The sequence below is a fragment of the Oncorhynchus kisutch genome, linkage group LG12, assembly GCF_002021735.2.
Source record: "Oncorhynchus kisutch isolate 150728-3 linkage group LG12, Okis_V2, whole genome shotgun sequence".
Lineage (NCBI taxonomy): Eukaryota > Metazoa > Chordata > Actinopteri > Salmoniformes > Salmonidae > Oncorhynchus > Oncorhynchus kisutch.
In genome coordinates this window covers 58,291,392-58,311,550 of record NC_034185.2, presented here as the reverse complement: position 1 = coordinate 58,311,550, position 20,159 = coordinate 58,291,392, and the positions used below count along the sequence as shown (strand labels likewise).

Below are 20,159 nucleotides of genomic sequence, written 5' to 3'. Positions count from 1 at the left end.
GAACAGGGTTGGAGTTCCCTGCTCTACATACTACAGGCTACTACAGAGTCCATTCTCTATTTGATTCTCCTCCACACTATTCTCTACTCTATCCTTTACTCTACTCTGCACTACTCTACGTCTACTCTACTCTAATCAGAAACTCTTGTCACCCAGAGAAAGGCCAACCACTCCTTTATGTACATGACTTTACCAGCTTGGACACTGATTGCATTAGCATTGGACCGGAGGGGGAAGCACATCTCCTTGTGGCGGCTCCGACAGACATCTGTATTCACTCAGCATATTTTAATTACTGCCCCCTGTTTAGATTTACTCCACTGGTTTTAATAGCTGTGGCACTATTCTAATAGCATTTTCCCATCCGACTGCCCACACACCCACCAAATAAAACCAACACTTAATTTCCAACTAAATATTCACGCAAAGAGTGAGTTGTTTTATTACTGTGTACACGGCAGACTGGAGGGTGATGCAATTATTGTGTACTTCCTATAACAAACAAGATGAAGCTACAGACGTGTCAAGGCTGGATTGAGGTCCAAGAAATGGAGTTTGAAGTTGTTTTATGGGTGAGGATGGTGATGCAATTAGGCAATCTGTATTTCACTGTCTTTAACAAACAACCCAGAGATAGATGCACCAAGACTATATTGAGACGTGACAAATGAAGCCTGGAAAGACTCGACTAGACATGGACTTCACACTTTAGTTGACATTCTGGAGTATTTTCTCTGACGCCACTCAAATACGATATTTCCCTCTTTATGATGGGGTTTTTCGGAGTAACATGGCAAGCGTAGTGTTAGCTTGACACGGCAGACGAGGCTTTGGCTTCAATGAAAACGCATTAGCGAGTTTTAACTTTCCACTCTCCCGGATGGAGGCTATTTTACTTCTCCTCAATTGTCAACTGTGCTCGTCTGACTGCCTTCAACACTTTTACAGCCGTGGTATAAAGTTAACGGGATTTTCTTTTTAATGGAAAAGGGCAGACGTTGAAGAGAACTTTGAAAAGCTTGAAGGCACGTCGCCTCTTTTCATATCTTGTATTCGGTAGCTATGGCGAAGACGCAAAGGCAGAGACACTTCATTTCATTGCCATGTCAAACGTCTCTAACTTGTAAGGAGTTTATCCATTCAGGTTTCAAAGGCCTCTGATAGCGGAGGGACATTTCATTGCCATGTCACATTTATCGAACTTATAAAGAGCCCCATTCCATTCAGTTTTGGATAGACTCCAGATTCATGTAAAGTTATTTCAATATCACTCAATGACGAGCAAGTCTCTCTCTCTCTCTCTCTCCAGTCTAAAACTGCCATCATCAGCACCAAAACCAGTCTACACAGGTCTAAAACACAGACTAACCTCAACCCAGACCCGACCATATCGTCAGAGGAACAAGGAAGTAGGCTACATTTCCCCCTTCCCCTCTATGGATACTCCCTCAGAGTTAATGAGACCGATCATTACAAAGGAATCGTACTGCAGCAAGGCCCGAGAGGAGGGACTACATAAAGTCAACACACTGAAGAACATGGAGGAATTAATAACAAATCACGATGATGGGATATGGGACATGGTGTGTGTTGCTGTGTCTTTGTGTGTGTTCCTGTGATGGATTTTTAAAAAGTGAGTTGAAAATGTCAGTTTCTCTCAGTTTGGGGAGGGTAAATACAACACAGTAGAAATGTAATTGTGCCATCCATCAAAAGCAATCTTTCTCAACGGCCGTCTGGGCTACGGTGTGAAGTGAAATGAAATGCAGCATAAGTGACGATTATTTACGGGCGGCGACGGAGGGGAGAGAAAGCACCGGACAACAGAGTGTGTGGCTCTTCCATGTACTTCCCTACAATCACTGTAACATACCTTTCTCCCCTGGAAACGATACCATAGTCAGGGGTTGTTTCAAATACAGTACAGTAATCACACTATTTTCCAATTCCAGGCTAGCCAAAGGGGGGTTGTTGCACCAGATAACTTACATGTTTACATTCCCTCTTTGCAACTCGTCCCTTCTAGCTTTTAAGCTGGAGATGCAGTTTTAAACAGGACTTATTTCCCCCCCGTCAGCATTAGGAAGAATGTTCTTGGATGGTGGCCACCCCCACCACCCGGTATTTCCTCATCTCCTCAGGCATAAGAAACCGATCGGTTGAAACCATCACCTCTACATATGCAGTGGATCTTTGGCCACCGATAGAGAGAGGGAGGGAGTGGAGACACATTCACTTGTCAAGATGTCACTCATTAAGCAACTAGCTCTGATAAAGGACCCTTTAGATTTCTACCTTTCAACCCGACAGTGACACTGACACAATGAGGAGGACTGCTGGCGAGGGAACATGAGGAGGAGGCCACCTTTACTGCTTCCTTTCAGCCTTGAGATGACAGTCAGTCCCCCTGATCTGTCACAACAGCCTTTTGGTCTGCCGCCCTATCACGACATAGCTCTTTCCTTGGTATGTCCCTTTGATTGGCTCTATTGACCCGGACTCTTTGATCGTGGGGCTGAATGTCTCGGTGTTATCTCTGACAGGCCAGTGGCGGTGCAAGTGGGGAGGGCTTGCTGTCTACTGGCTGCTGTTAACCGTCTGCCGTTAACACAGTCTGACCTCTGGAGAGATCTGAAGAGCACCCGCTGGTAAGATCCACTTTGAATATGATTCAGAGAGAGAGGGAGACAGAAAGAGAGGGGGGAGATGGGTAGAAGAGGAAAGGAAGAGAGTAGAGAGAGAACATTTGAGAGCGTATTGTTTACTGTAAAAATTAAAAATAAACCGTTTTGTTTATTATCTACTTCACTTTGGCAATGTAAACATGTTTCCCATGCCTATATATCCCCTTAAATTGAATTGAAAGAAAGAGAGTAGAGAGAGAGCGAGAGAGTAAAACACAAGTCAGCCCTCTAATTAGCGGTCTCTTATATTGACGTGAGGCCATGACAACTAAAGCCCGGGATGATAACCTCCCACCATACTTTATTCAACGAGTAATCTCACCCAACCCTAAACCTGTCTTTATCCACCCTCCCTTAGCATTTACTGAAGGATTTATCTTTGAATACTAGTATGACAAGGTCAGGGTTGGGGAGTAACAGATGACATGTAACTGATTACAAAACAACTGCAACTGCAACTGGTTACCTGCAATCCAATAACTGATACTTCTGGAAAAACTAGATGATACCTTCTAGGATTACTTTTAAATTCAGAAAGAATGTTTGAGAAAATAATTATTGGACACCTTTCTGTTTATTCAATGACATTCAAATCAGATTTTTTAAAAACACAAGTTTATTACGCCTGAACGAGTCTGACCACAAGTCAGAGATCCACCATGATGACACACCAAACGTGTTCGATGGATCACAGGAAAAGAGCAGGAACAGGCTTTTGTAGTTACGGTCCAAAGCTCTGTCTTTCCAATGGGGCAACTGCTTGAATAAACGCTTCGAGGTAAGAACGACAGCATACAGATCCAACCTACTACAGATATCTACATTGTGCATTAGTATGAATCACACTGCTGCTCTCTCAATAGATATGTTGTGCCTTGTGGATTGTGGTTGGTGTGGGTGGCTGTTCACAACTGTACAGTATATGTGTACTTTAACCCAATTATGTTTGAATTGAAGGAGCTTGTGCTGCTCATCATGTATTGTTTTTGTGCCCAGTGGACAGCCAGTGATAAATGTGCTCTTGCAACAGCTGCATAGTGTGGATCCCAGCCTATGGACTAAAAGTTTGAGGGAGTTCCTCCCTTCTAAACTATGCCGTGGCATTGTGTGCCATACTGTCAACAACCAGCTGAATTTAAGAAGACCACGAGAGGGGCTTTTATTGTTCAATATAATTTGTTCTGATAAAAATAGAAATGTCCATAGGCCTAACGGACACGTGCTTAAACTCTTCGATAGACTTCAAATGATCAAGATATCAATGTGTCACCAAAACAACGATACGTTTATAGCAAATGCAGCATAAGGCATTCTTGTCATGTCATTCCATGAGAGCGGCATCTACTCGAAGCAGTGAGCCCAATCAGTCCTCCATAACAACTAAATCACAAACTGAGTAAGCTAGTAAGCCCTTCGTTTTTGGGTTATGCTCAGGTAAAACAATATTTCCAAGTCCTATTCTTGAAGACCAAGGGGTATTAAATGAATTGGAATGACTGGAAATCTGACAGACTTTGGTTTTTAATGTAAAGATACAGTCTAATCATATTATTATCTGTAGTGGAAAGTAATTGGTTAGAAGAAGCCTACATAACAAAGTCAAATGCAACATCCATTTATGGCCAGTTATGTAAACCAACAGTGATTGATCCTGCAATAAATGTTGTTAAATTGGTAATATTCATTTTTTGTATTCTTCTAATGCCTGTTAAGGGAAGTTCATCTAAAAGTAACTGAACAATCAAATTACGCTACTGAGTTTGGGTAATCCCAAAATTACATAACTGATGTAAGGTTTTAAAATTAAAATCCATTCTTTCCTTCTGACACGAACTCTACAGGATCGGTGTCCCCCCGTGAGACGGTTGGGATAATGTGATTAGCATGAGGTTGTAAGTAACAAGAACATTTCCCAGGACATATACATCTCTGATATGGGTAGAAAGCTTAAATTCTTGTTAATCTAACTGCACTGTCCAATTTACAGTAGCTATTACAGTGAAATAATACCATGCTATTGTTTGAGGAGAGTGCACAGTTATGAACTTGAGAAGTTTATTAATAAACAAATTAGGCAGTCTTGATACATTTTGAACAGAAATGCAATGGTTCCTTGGATCCGTCTAAAACTTTGCACATACACTGCTGCCATCTAGTGGCCAAAATCTAAATTGCGCCTAGGCTGGAATAATACATGATGGCTTTTCTCTTACATTTCAAAGATGGTAAAAAAATAAAATAGTTTTTTTCTTTGTATTATCTTTCACCAGATCTAATGTGTTATATTCTCCTACATTAATTTCACATTTCCACAAACTTCAAAGTGTTTCCTTTCAAATGGTATCAAGAATATGCTGGTTCACTCCAGATTTGACAGACACCCAGGTGAAAAGCCCTGAGTCGTTGTCGTGCCCAAAAAAGTGCCACGTCACCCCATTTACACATGATGATTATTGACGGGGACGATTAAACTAGGGGAGGACTGTCAGTGCATCAGCAGTAGCTACATAATTGGAGCAATGATTCCCTTCGGTCACATGGAGAGATGACTGTAGAAATAGAGCGCCTAGGGAATGGCTATAACTAGACAATGACCGGTACATTGGAAGGACAGGCACTGTAATGACAGGTATATTGCGCGGTGATTAAGCATTACGTACCATTGAGCCATGTCTTGCACTCTTGATGCTTGTCCAGTGAAGGAACGTGATGCTAATGTCAACACCACTTGATGTGAATTACAGCTAGACACGATGTAGGGCTTTTTTCCTGCACCATCTCCTCCACACTATAAAGCGAAGAGAGGAGTGGAGAGGAGAAAGCACGCCTTGCCCCTGTGTCTCTGCTGCTTTGCCAGGGGATTGGAGGTTGAGCATATTGATCATTACCCCTCCCTGCTACTTTGTACTCATCCTGGATCTAATAAGTATTTCTTCGCACCTTCGAGGGTGTCACTTGAACGATAGTATAAAGGCTGGTGCGTGTGCGTGCCTGTCAGTGTTTGCGGGGCGACCATCTTTAAACGTTGATTAAAGCAATGAAGTAAAAAGCTCTGTATTTGAACACATGTTATGGCGTCTTCATGGAAAGGACTGGACACGTCCCATTTCTATACTTTGCCGAGAGGAGCTTCTCGATTGTTCGTCACGGTATTGTGCATCACACATCAGAGAACCCAATCAAATCCCCTCTTCATGATCTGAAGATTACTATGACGCACACACAATGAAAACCGCATTACATGTTCGTGACATCACAGAGGCCAGACGTAGAGATAAATGAGCCTATGATTACACACACAAGGGCTCTACTACAATCTACAGGCTGCCGTCCTATCTTCGTAGAGCATAGAGGATGCTGGGTAATCGCTTTGATTCCGACAAGAAGCTCCTGCTCTCGATATTAGTTTGGTGTTCCGTGTCTCCGAGCTTCTTCAACAAGGTAAGTGAGCTCTAGAATGCGAGACAGACAACGCACAACAATGCACACAAACAATATTGTGTTTGTTGCCATCTGCTTTCATTCGTCTCTCTCGGCCTCTATCTCAGCCTGTCGTTATCTCTTCTCCCCCTCTACTTTGATAAGTGCCCTCTGATGCGCTGCACTTTGCGAAATAATTGGCCACAGATCTGTTCACGAACCCTCGTCTCTCGGTCGCTCTCTCTTCGCCCCCAATTTGAGTCTTTGCGGGTTGTAGGCTTTTGGTCTGTTATTCTGGATCTGTCGTCTGAGTTCACTGTGAATCTTCTCTATCAATTACTGAAGGTTATCTAATAGTCTAAATAGGTTTTGTTTGTGCAATTTGCATAATTTGAGTTACGAGGGAAAATGTACTCTGGAGAAATAATATCAATTATGCAAGAAACACTATTTCATAAAGGTTATGAATCATGCAATCATGAGGTCGCTGGCTCAAATTATGTCAAAATTTACAAACCTACGAAGGCAGCCTACGAGGAGTACGGAATATCTTTCCCAGTCCCTAAAATAATTTTATCCAGCAATACGTTGTGTTGGATGGAGTGGAATCATCTGAATACACTTCTTGGGGGGGGGGGGGGTTCTTGACATGTAGAGGTTTAATTGAACAAGTGGGGACATGATCGGAATGTACAATCTAATGCCCATGGGATTCAGCTATACAGAGGAAATCTGGGTAATTCTGGGTAACCCGTCACCCTTGACAACAAGGCCTGGGGGCAGATCACTCAGTCAGAGAGAACAGGCCTCGTCACCCCCCCCCCCCGCTCCTCTCTCCACCTCCACTCTACCTCTTACCATTCCATCTGCTCTGTCCGTCCTCTCATGTATTCACGGCAGCATTGCAGCTGCACCGGGGCTCATCTCGGAACGCACATCTCAGACAACTTGGAAGCCGGAGGCAAAGGGAAATCATCCCAGTATGAAATGTAACACTCTGCTCCTCCTGGAATATTAAGGGATTCATCTAGAAAATCTGCTTCATTCGTTTTCCTGTCTCGTCCTCCTCTCCTTTCCCCTTCAATGGCCAACCTAACCCCTTGCAGTGGACATAAAGATAGTACACATCAAGCCAATTTAAGGCGGCAGAGATTTTATTTGATGTTTACCTAGCGGTCTGTCAAATAACTGCCTTTTTTGCGACCGACGCTAGAAGTGGTGACGTGCTCGCCTTCGGAATGAATTGCCAGCTGCATATGACTTGTAAAATGCTGGTTGCTCATCTGTAAACACAGCCTCACAAATGCACCCCCACACACACATTATTCCACATTTCCAAATCGCTCTTTTTCTTTTCTATCACCAAAAATGTGACATTAAATTACTGAAGGTTTGGCTGATCGGCTCCCATTTGCACCCGCGGGGCTGATGCGGGGTGTCAACTCGTGTTTGGGGTCACGGCCGTACCACCTACACACTGGCTAATGAGACCAAGACAAGCAGCTAGCGCTGTACAAACTGAGCCCAGCCCAGCAGAGCAACACGTCTAGTATGTTACAGCACTACAGGGGAACTGGATCACTGGAGCCAGGGGGAAGAGAAAGATCTGGAACCACTGTACTGTAGCTACTGCTGATGTGAAAACCATGAATAAAGAGGAAAGACGAGAAAGACAACTCAAAAAAGGGTTGAAAAATACAAGTCAAAAAGGGGGGAGAAAAGAAGTCGACATTTTAGAAATGTTAATATTGTCTCTCCCTTCAGATTCGTACATACCAAAGTCTCCTTTGAGAGCAGTACTCAGTCAACCCACTGGGCATAAACGTCAATTCAACGTCTATTCCACGTTGGTTCAGTGTAATTAGATTGAAATTATGTGGAAAAAAACGGTGTGTGCCCAGTGGGAAAGTCCTTAATTGTACTCTGTAAGGCGAGTGAGGAGACAGAGAGGAATCTAGAGGAGACTAGAGGGGGAGACTATTGTAAAATTGTAAAACATCTAGAGGAGTAGATTAGAGGAAACTAGAGGAGGACACTACTGGAGACTAGAAGAGGAGACAACTAGAGGAGGAGACTAGAGGGGGAGACTGTTGTAATATGATACAACATCTAGAGGAGTAGACTGTAGGAAACTAGGAGGACACTAGTGGAGACTAGAAGAGGAGACAACTAGAGGAGGAGACTAGAGGGGGAGACTGTTGTAATATGATACAACATCTAGAGGAGTAGACTGTAGGAAACTAGAGGAGGACACTAGTGGAGACTAGAAGAGGAGACAACTCGAGGAGGAGACTAGAGGGGGAGACTGTTGTAATATGATACAACATCTAGAGGAGTAGACTGTAGGAAACTAGAGGAGGACACTAGAAGAGGAGACAACTAGAGGAGGAGACTAGATGAGACTAGTGGAGGAGACTAGATGAGTGGACAACTAGGGGAAGAGACTAGAGGAGGAGACGAGAAGAGGAGACAACTAAAGGACGAGACTAGAGGAAACTAGGAGGAGGAGACTAGAGGAAACTAGGAGGAGGCGACTAGAGAACTAGTTGAGACTGGAGGAGACTAGAGGAGGCGACTGGAGGAGGAGACTAGAGGAAACTAGTGGAGGAGACTAGAGGAGGCGACTAGAGGAAACTAGTGGAGGAGACTAGAAGAGGAGTAGACTAGAGGAGTAGACTAGAAGAGAAGACTAGAAGAGGAGACAACTAGAGGAGGAGACTAGAGGAAACTAGGAGGAGGAGATTATGTATGTATTATGTACAATAATGACCAACACTGCATCTCTTAAAGTAAGAGTAATCTTCATAATTCCTTGGTTTTGTTGTTTTCGGTGTCCTGTGTGAATCTAAGTGTGCGTTCTCTAATTCTCTCCTCTCTTTCTCTCTCTCTCGGAGGACCTGAGCCCTAGGACCATGCCCCAGGATTACCTGACATGATGACTCCTTGCTGTCCCCAGTCCACCTGGCCGTGCTGGTGTTTTTAGATAAAATGATACTAAACATAATCACGTCACCAAATAAGTGAATAAAACACATTATTTTGCAATGGTCTACAGTAGCCTCAACAGCAGCAGCCTCAACAGCACTCCATGATGTAGCCGAATGCCAGCTAGCTTCAGTCCTCCTCTGGGTACATTGAGTTCAATACAAAACCTAGGTGGCTCATGGTTCTCACCCCCTTCCATAGAAATACACAGTAATTATGACAACTTCCGGAGGACATCCTCCAAACTATCAGAGCTCTTGCAGCATGAACTGACATATTGTCCACCCAATCAAAGGATCAGAGAATTAATCTAGTACTGAAAGCATAAGCTAGCTAGCACTGCAGTGCATAAAAAGTGGTGAGTAGTTGACTCAAATAGAGAGAAAGTCAATAGTTGAACACATTTTTTAACCAATTAATTTCTTCCAAAATGAAGAAGAAGCAACACACACACATACGAGAGAGAGAGGATACTTTTTTTTCACATTCAGTTACTTGGCTAACAAATGCAGCTAGCTAGTTTTGCTAACTCAAACGCCCTGTTAAAACAGAGAGATGCTATGTTAGCTAGCTGGCTATGACTATCCAACAACACTGGAACTCTTCCAAGTCAAGTTAAGCTTTTGGTTTTTACTCATTTATTGCCATCGTTGCCCGCCGGTGTAAGTGCTAAACTGCTTACTGACTGTACATTGTAACGTTACTGTTGGACTAATGATTACACCCTATATCAGCTAGATGAAGGCAAGAGTGTGCAAGGCGGAATTGAATGTGTCACTGTCTGTCACCTCTTGTCACCTTTTCTCTGGACCTGTGTGCACCTACATTGTAAACTTTCCTTCATAGGCTATGTTGTAGCAACCTCATGATGGGTATAGGGAAAATTCCAGTATCATGTAGTTGCCTAAACCTATCGCTGTTACACTGAACAGGGCGAATGGAATCTGAATGACAGTAATCCAATATGCTGTAATAGAAATAAGGTCATGCTCATGAGAAAAAAAAATTAAATGGCCCCCATAACAACCGCCACTGACACGCGCACGCACGCACGCGCACGGTGTCTCTGACTATTTTGAGTGAAGTGTTGTGAGTGAGAACCCTGACAGGATGTCAGGCCCTAGTCAGGAGACAGTCTCCACAGCAAGGCAGAATATTCTGTCTGATCTGCCTGTGGCGTGAAGAGACAAGAGATTGAACCTCACTGAATTCTCCACATTTGTTTCCATGCGCTATATAGATCAATGTTTTTCTCTGTGATCGAATCAATATTATATCGGCCCCTTTTCAATGCAACAAACCAAAACAAATCTAACTTCGTAAGATTGAGTCTGATTTAGTTGTAGGCAGAGCGCAGAGCGTAATAGAGTATTCTATTGACAGGTAGCCCACAAGCGGTCCTTCAATCACCTGCAGCAAATGCCCCTTTCAGATCAGAGCGCAGAGCGTAATGGAGTATTCTATTGACAGGTAGCCCACAAGCGGTCCTTCAATCACCTGCAGCAAATGTGCCTTTCAGATCAGAGCGCAGAGCGTAATGGAGTATTCTATTGACAGGTAGCCCACAAGCGGTCCTTCAATCACCTGCAGCAAACGTGCCTTTCAGATCAGAGCGCAGAGCGTAATGGAGTATTCTATTGACAGGTAGCCCACAAGTGGTCCTTCAATCACCTGCAGCAAATGCGCCTTTCAGATCAGAGCGCAGAGCTTAATGGAGTTTTCTATTGACAGGTAGCCCACAAGCCGCACATGTGCACATTTGTTGATATTTTTTACTAGTTATAGCGAGTTATAGGTAAGTATTGGTCAGCAATGGGGAGTTACTGCTTCCTACAAGAACACAAATCGTGTAAGCTACATTTCAAGTTGTCTTTTAAAACTGAGTCAGGTAAAAATCTGGTTTATGCCTTAATTCATGGGGTAGTGTTGTATTTTTACACAGGATTGAATATGGAAATAAGACAATAGGCAGAGGGTAGTCTACATGCTATAATTCTCTGTATGGTATTATATTTTGTAATGTGGTTTCTTGTATCATACAAAAATTATGAATTGATTCCCTGCATAGTGTAAAAATGTTTTTAAAAGTCTGATGCAGTGTAGGCCTGCATTGCACACAACCTATAGACTACTGTAGGCTATATCATAGAAATCAAAAGCTATTTCCATGTGAAAAAGTTAAGATTGGTTTTGTTAGTAGGCCGCTTATATATGCCTACATTATGCTCAAATAGCCACAATAGCCTATTGGCTACTGGCTACAATTTTAAAAGGTACAGCCTCAGTGTTCACTGTAAACTTGGGCCAGAAGTTGCACAGAATTCTGCTCACAAGACCTGAAATTTGCTCAGTGCCCCAAAGAATTAGAGGGAACATTGTTCTACTGTATTCTGATTATTTTGGATGTTTTAAGAAATGGAATAAAGGATGATGCTGGTATGCTTGTATGGATGGTCGGATTTTACGATCAGGTTTGAAAGGAGAGGTTATAATGGACATCCAAGTAGTAGCTGTACCAAAAAGACCAAGATGATCTTGTCTCAATAAGGTTAATGACTCCTCCCATTTGTGAGCAGTAAACAATGAAATTCACTTTATTTTCATCCCTCAACAAAGACAGACCAAAGAACCAGAACATTCTATAAACCCATAGGCTCCAAAGCTGCCTGGACAATGAACCCGCCAACCACTTCCAGATATAGCTGTAACACAGCTTATGCCTTTACCAGGCATCTATAAAATATCTTTATGTCAAGGCGTTAGCGTGTGTGGCCACGAACGATTCGACATTCATTTTTAACAGAACTCTACCACTTGGGATACGCGACTGACTGCTTGACATGACCCGTGTCTAACCAAGTCTTACACGGTGAAGTTATTGTAGAGTTTAAACAGTGTTGGGGCTCATATAGGTGTAGTCTTCCATCAATATTACATGAAGACCTCAGAAGGAACTAGCTTGCATCGTTTAGATTCCAGGCCTGAGGGGTTGTTAGCAAGTTGCTAACTTGCTATATTTTTTTAAAGAACAGTTGGATTCAACTACTCTACAGTACCTGAGGCTCAGGAAGAGTGAAACAAACCTATTTTTCTAACCTGAGTGAAGTGTGTTGTCTCTTTTTCAACTAACAGTTTATGTACTTTTATGTTCTCATGTGTAGGTGTGAAATACATTTGTTGCAATATCGGCAGTATGACAACATAGAATCCCTACAATGGATATGATATAGCCACAAATCAGAAGCATAGAGGGACTGAATGTATCCCATATGTATTGTAGGTGTATGTAGCTGTGAGATACACGTTTACATAAGCTAGGTGACCATGTGGCATCTGTAACGCACTTTATAAACTGGGTGGTTCAAGCCCCGAATGCCGTGGCATATCAGAACGTATATCAGAACGTACACCACGGGTATGACAAAACATGTATTGGTACTGTTGTAGTTACATTGCTACGCAGTTCACAATAGCAATAAGGTACCTTGGGGGTTGGTGGTACATTGCCAATATGCTAAGGGCTGTATCTTTTCACTCTGCGTTCCGTCGTGCTTAAGAACAGCCCGTAGCTGTGGTATATTGGCCATATACAACACCCCCTCGGGCCTTATTGCTTAAATAGAACTCATACAATAGCTATGATGTCGCTGTTCCAGATCTTTCTATTCCCTCTGGTTCCAGTGCTCCAGGTAGTGCCGTCACAGTGCTGTAGTGGTAGCTAGTGTATAGAATCCATACAACAGCTATGACATCATCGTGGAGTAAGTAACCCATAGCCTTAATAGCTAATTAATCCTTCATAGCCAGTATCCAAGGGAAGCCTAAAGTGTTTCATATTGGAGAACCCATTAGATGATTTCAAGACGGTTTAAAAAGGGTTCCGAACCAGAAGACCCAGACCGACCAACATTCAGAATTCCATGTCTAGAGCTATCCCCATTCTCATTGATCTCTGGGTAAGTATTCTCATGGGAAGATCACCAAAGGCCTCGCTCTTGCTTTCAAATCTCCTTCGACCCAGTTCATGCCACACAGACAGAACTCAATGTGAAGGCCTGTGACTTCACTTCAAATGCGTAACATGATAGATCACCCATTCTTAAGGCCTCCCAACTTCTGTTCTCTACCGCCCTGCAAGTGTTTGCAGCGCAGCCAGATTAACAAAACCACACACAAAAGACCTTCGGCACGCACAGCAAAGAAAACAACAATTTGAGGCATTGCCCATTCTCCCCCCACACACTCCTTACCCAGCACACACTCTCCCCGTACACACCCTCCCCCCTCAGCCCCTTCACACACTTAGCGGTTTACTTACATTGTCGCGGGCCTTGTCTCTCACATCATAGACGGTGAGCTTGACTAGCGTCTCTGGGCTGGCAGGGTACTCCGGAGGGAAAGTCACCCCTGTCAGGAACAACGGGTCTCTGCTACCCTGAGAGAGGATGAGAAGGAACATGAGAGAGAGCGTGAGAGAGAGGGATAAATAATATTACATTTGAAATGTCTTCATTCTTTTGGAAGGCTTGTAAGTGTAATGTTTACTGCTCATTTTTTTATTGTTTATTTCACTTTTGTTTATTATCTATTTCACACGCTATGTCAATGTAAACATATGTTTCCCATGCCAATAAAGCACATTAATTGAAATTGAGAAGGAGAGTGTGTGGGTGGGGGGGGGGGGGGGGGTGGAGAGAAATAGAGAGGGATGGGTGATCCAACAGCTGTGCTCAGTCTGCTTCCCTACTGCTCCTGGGTGTTAGTGCAATAAATGGAAGTCTATGGGTAGACTTCTCAGAGTTCCAGTCTTTGCGCTAATGCTAGTTAGCATTAGTTCGCAAAACATCCTGTAATTTACATACTGGACACAAAGACATACAACTGGTATCCACAAGTTCATCTGACTCTGGGGAAGTAGATAACGGGCCTTATTGCCAAAATCCCGAAGTATCCCTTTAAAACTTGTTAGGGCTAGGAGTTTCACTAGCAGAGCGCGAAATTCAAAACTATTTTTTTGAAATATTTAACTTTCATATATTCACAACTGCAATACACCAAATGAAAGCTTAACTTCTTGTTAATCTACCCATTGTGTCCGATTTCAAAAAGGCTTTACAGCGAAAGCACACCATATGATTATGTTAGGTCAGAGCCTAGTCACAAAACCACAGAGCCATTTTTCAGCCAAAGAGAGGAATCACAAAAAGCAGAAATAGAGATAAAATGAATCACTAACCTTTGATGATCTTCACCAGATGGCACTCATAGGACGTCATGTTACACAATACATGTATGCTTTGTTTGATAAAGTTCATATTTATATCCAAAAATATCAGTTTACATTGGCGCGTTATGTTCAGTAATGTTGTGCCTCAAAAACATCCGGGAATTTGCAGAGAGCCACATCAATTTACAGAAATACTCATCATAAACTTTGATAAAAGATACAAGCGTTATGCACAGAATTATAGATATACTTCTCCTTAATGCAACCGCTGTGTCAGATTTTAAAAAAGCTTTACGAAAAAAGCAAACCATGCAATAATCTGAGTACAGCGCTCAGACACAAAAACAAGCCATACAGATACCTGCCATGTTGTGGAGCCAGTAAAAGTCAGAAATAGCGTAATAAATATTCACTTACCTTTGATGATCTTCATCAGAATGGACTTGCAGGAATCCCAGTTCCACAATAAATGTTTGTTTTGTTCAATAAATTCCATAATTTATGTCCAAATACCTCCTTTTGTTAGCACGTTTAGTTCACAAATCCAAACTCATGAGGCGCGGGCAAGTCCAGGCCAAAGTTCAGACAAAAAGTTATATTACAGTTCGTAGAAACATGTCAAACGATGTATAGAATCAATCTTTAGGATGTTTTAACATTAATCTTCAATAATGTTCCAACCGGAGAATTCCTTTGTCTTTAGAAATGCAATGGAACGCAGGTCGCTCTCAAGGGCGCATGCGTAATCATCTCATGGCATTCTACCAGACCTCTGGTTGAAACAGCTCTCATTCTCTCCCCCTTCACAGTAGAAGCCTCAAACAAGGTTCTAAAGACTGTTGACATCTAGTGGAAGCCTTAGGAAGTGCAATATGACCCCATAGACACTGTATATTCGATAGGCAATGAGTTGAAAAACTACAAACCTCAGATATCCGACTTCCAGGTTGGATTTTTCTCAGGTTTTCGCCTGCCATATGAGTTCTGTTATACTCAGACATCATTCAAACAGTTATAGAAACTTCAGAGTGTTTTCTATTCAAATCTACTAATAATATGCATATATTAGCTTCTGGGCCTGAGTAGCAGGCAGTTTACTCTAGGCATGCTTTTCATCCGAAAGTGAAAATGCTGCCCCCTATCCCAAACAGGTATTAACTTAACTATTCAGAATGAATGCCTAAACTTAACCATGAAGTTGTTTTTTGTTTAAAGCCAATCCTTAACTTAACGATTATGGAGTGAATGCCAAATAAATGTGGCATTTTAAGGGCTTGGACATCTGATTCTGCAGTGAGACTGTGAGAGCTTGTTGCCATAGAGGGCTGGTACTGTACACAGACACATGGATGCATGACCTCCGCTAGCCTAAACACACAAACACACCCAGGTTCCCACAAGACCCCAAGCACAATAGCCCCCCTTATAGGGCCCCAGGCCCGGCCAGGAGAGAGGCCTATGGAGCCTACTGTGACCTGGTATAATGTGTACCCTGACTGTATATGCCCTGGTGTAGTGAAGCTTTGCGTGTTCAAAGCAAACTGCTGTTTACATCAGGGGCTCTCTCTTCCTGTTGCCCTGCCCTGATGAGTGGCTCTGGAACGCAGGCCCCCAGGACAGGCTGGACACACAGTCAGTACCCACAAACGCGCACACACACACATAAACAAGCACATGGAGGCATCGTCACACACTCAGACAGCACACACTCAGAAAGCACACACTCAGAAAGCACACACTCAGAAAGCACACACTCAGAAAGCACACACTCAGAAAGCACACACTCAGCCCTGGTGCATCCCGTAAACAGCCTAACGATAATCTGTCGACATGAAAGACGTCTCCACTGTCTCCAGTACTGCATTCCGCCGTAGCAACGGTCGTCGGCTAGGAAAACCCAAATTGCTCAGATTAGTCACCTCAACAAAGGATCGATAGAAGCCTCCAGTCTGTTTACATGTCCCTTTATTGACTAGGAGGACATCCTTATCCAAGGTGACTAACAACTAACACATTTTAGCCTAACACAGTAAGCCCATTGATACAGTAGGGGAGTACTGGAGGGATGTAGACTGTGGAAGGACCTGTGGTTACAGATCGGCAGCCAAGACATGAGGCTACCCCAGGACATCCACGTGTTACACTCCTCTGCAAACACACACACACACACACCTCTCCTCACGAGCCAACCTCTACACAAACCCCTCTCCTCCCTAGTCTACTAGATGTTTTCACCCCCTGTATTAACACCAAGCAGTGGGAAAGAGAATACAACACTAATCCATTGGAGAGTGCTCTACTGCCATGCTCTCAGTATACAGTGTTGCCCAGTACTGCCACCCAGATACCATGCTGCTATGCTCTCAGTATACAGTGTTGCTCAGTACTGCCACCCAGATACCATGCTGCTATGCTCTCAGTACACAGTGTTGCTCAGTACTGCCACCCAGATACCATGCTGCTATGCTCTCAGTATACAGTGTTGCCCAGTACTGCCACCCAGATACCATGCTGCTATGCTCTCAGTATACAGTGTTGCTCAGTACTGCCACCCAGATACCATGCTGCTATGCTCTCAGTATACAGTGTTGCCCAGTACTGCCACCCAGATACCATGCTGCTATGCTCTCAGTATACAGTGTTGCCCAGTACTGCCACCCAGTTACCATGCTACCATGCTACCATGCTTTGAAGGGCATATGGGTATTCTGTAGCAGCACATTCACACACAATCTGGTACAGCCGGCAAAACAAGGGGAAATCAAAGACTTGCTGAGTGCTCACATGCATGCACACACACACACACAATGCACACACCTCAAATTCCCTCGACAAGACATTCTGAACTGAATAGCCTTCTTTCATACTTACCAGCATGTTTGGCAACTCCATCTACAGCCAAATTCACACAGCGGTACAAACAGGTAGAGTGGAGGAGCAGCAGTAGTACTTCAGAGAGAAGTAGCTAGACAGTCAGTCAATGGGCCAGCCAGTCAGGCAGTATGTCTACGGCAGTAGGGGAGACAGCTGCGTATATAGACAGCGACGCCCCTCTCAGTGCATTTGGGTTACGGACCTCCAAGGAATGGGCGAGGCATTACACTATTAGAGTGTGTGTGTGGAGGGTGTGTGTGTGTGGAGGGGGAGTATCTTCCCATGGCAGGAGGCTCTCGAAGACAGTTGGCTCTCACCCATTTCCTTCACACTCATCATATTCACACACACACACAAACAAACAAACCTCGCTTCACTAGCATGACATGAAAGGCTTGTTTCATCCTACTGGGCACTTGGCCCCACAGCATGCCGTCAAATCCCTTTTTTAGAAGGCCACTCCTGGGCCCTTGGCGGTAATGGCTTTCAGAATAAGATTTTCCTATAGACAAACAGATTACAGTGGGGCCTAAATGTCACCCTCTCTGTCCTGTCGGTCTCCTCTCTCAGAGGTACAGCATATAACCCACATCACTCTGGGTGCTTATTGATGGTGAGAGGGGATCTCCAATAGTGTTTACACTTGAGCCCAACATGTCTGATAGAACTGATTGATAGGACCGATTGATAGGACCGATTGATAGGACCGATTGATAGGACCGATTGATAGGACCGATTGATAGGACCGATTGATAGGACCGATTGATAGGACCGATTGATAGGACCGATTGATAGGACCGATTGATAGGACCGATTGATAGGACCGATTGTTTTGAAGTCTGTTGATATCAACTGCTTTTATTGATATATTTATTTTTTGTTTCAAACAAAAATAATTCAAATGAAAAAAAGGGTCTCTGCCCTATAGGCTTCACACTGCCCCAAGATGGACCGTTTAGGATAAGGAAACACCTGCTCTGTAAGGCTTCAATAACACCCTGATCACATATGTGGGGGTGAGAGAGGGGGGGGGGGCAGTCTGTCTCCAGGCATAGCGGGAGCTGCCAGTCTGGTAAGACCCAGCTGCTGGACACCAGCGCCTCTGGGAACAACACATGGCAGCCGGCCTGTCTCCAACATATTCACACTTCATACACAGACATGTGTGAGCACGCACACACACACACACACACACACACACACACACACACACACACACACACACACACACACACACACACACACACACACACACACACACACACACACACACACACACACACACACACACACACACACAGGGCCTTTCCCCTTTTAACCGGAGAGGTCAATGAAGGAACAGCTGCAGCACTGAGGAATGATGGACAGACAGACAGAGCTCAATTAAACAATGTAGTATAGGGACTCCCTATGGCTGGCCACACACACACACACACAAACTCTGTATGGTGTACTGACAGTTTAGTGTTATTGTTCAGTCTCTTACTGTAAAACCATTCCTGATGCTATTTGTTCTTGTCTGTTATCCTTTGAAAATAAATACAAGTTGATCCCCCCCCAAAAAAATCCCTATCAGTGTTCAGTGATACGTAATGAATTAGAGAGACTAGTCATTCCAATACATCGACCAGTCAGATACAGAAGTTACACTGCGTCTGGTTCAATATGTACAATACCATGCGACTATAAATCCAGAGACACGTCTACAGTATGATCAGAAGCGATCTCCACGGCTACACACATACAGTATCCATACGTACCCTCCTTTTGAGAAGCCGAAAGCAACAGTCCATGTTGTTCTCAGATCCCTCTCCAAAGCAAGAGTCACATTACAGCTATGGAATCACACTAGTCCTGCAGCTGAGCCGTACTGTACTGCTAACTGCTGTACCACATCCTGTGTTTTCCACTTGGACCCAGACCCAGAGTGAGTGGAGGACGAGGACTCCTTTTATTTTCTATGGAGTTTCTACAGTAAGAGACGAAGGGACTGTCTTGAAAACAGTCAATCTTCCTGTTGCTTAATCAGCTAGATAAGAGAGAGATTAAACCCCGTCTTTGTGTTCTCTCACATGAGCCCTCAGTCTGTGACGGAGAGGAGGGGGGAAGAAAGGGAAAGACGAGTGACTGATTTGTTGAGGGGTGTGTGTGTGTGTGTGTGTGTGTGTGTGTGTGTGTGTGTGTGTGTGTGTGTGTGTAATGATGGAAAATGACTAAATTAAAAGTGAAAGTCGCCCATTAAAATTGTTTTAAAAGTATTTGGTTTTAAATATACTTAAGTATCAAAAGTAAGTGTAATTGCTAAAATATACTCAAGTATTCATTTTACATCTCCAATTCCTTATATTAAGCAAACCAGACAGCACAATTAGACTTTTAAATGTACAAATAGCCAGGGGCACATTCCAACACCATTTACATGATTTATTATTTTTACTTAAGTACTTTACACCACTGTGTGTGTGTGTGTGTGTGTGTGTGTGTGTGTGTGTGTGTGTGTGTGTGTGTGTTCTAGGTGGGTATTCCAGCCCGATCGCAACTTTCGATCCAGCCCGATCGAAAGTTCCCAATCGCAATATAAAGTCAAGAGAAGAAAAAGCCTGGAAGGATTGGAGATGACTAGAAACGATTTGGTTGACCGTTTTATGTGTGGATTAATTGGTGGAGTAGAGGACCTTGTGCATTTCAGGTAAAATAACAACTCAATGTTTATATCCCAGGACAAATTAGCTACCAACAACAAGCTAGCTAGCTAAATTGCCATAAATGTTCAATGCTTTTCGACCTGTCCCCAAATTAATATAATTGGTTCAGAGTTTGTTTTGATATTTTAACCTCTTGAACCTCTGGGGGCAGTATTTCATTTTTGGATGAAAAACGTTCCCGTTTTAAACAAGATATTTTGTCACGAAAAGATGCTCGACTATGCATATAATTGACAGCTTTGGAAAGAAAACACTCTGACGTTT

The 20,159-nt window shown here is 43.4% G+C and overlaps 1 protein-coding gene across 10 annotated transcripts in view; it reads right to left on the bottom strand.

The window, feature by feature from the left end:
* The window catches only part of LOC109882601 (type II inositol 3,4-bisphosphate 4-phosphatase), a 208,558-nt gene that overhangs the window by 151,046 nt on the left and 37,353 nt on the right, over window positions 1-20,159 (bottom strand). For 6 of the 10 annotated variants that reach the window (XR_004212011.1, XR_004212012.1, XM_031837926.1 and 3 more), the window contains exon 4: window positions 13,408-13,524. Coding sequence is in view for 8 of the 10 variants with exons in the window: in XM_031837926.1 (XP_031693786.1) it covers window positions 13,408-13,524 (117 nt within the window). In the remaining 2 variants the exon portion in view is untranslated. Of the gene's footprint in view, window positions 1-13,407; window positions 13,525-17,187; window positions 17,320-18,950; window positions 19,122-20,159 lie in introns of those variants that run through there. The other 4 variants (XM_031837931.1, XM_031837933.1, XM_031837935.1 and 1 more) reach the window with 4 other exon arrangements.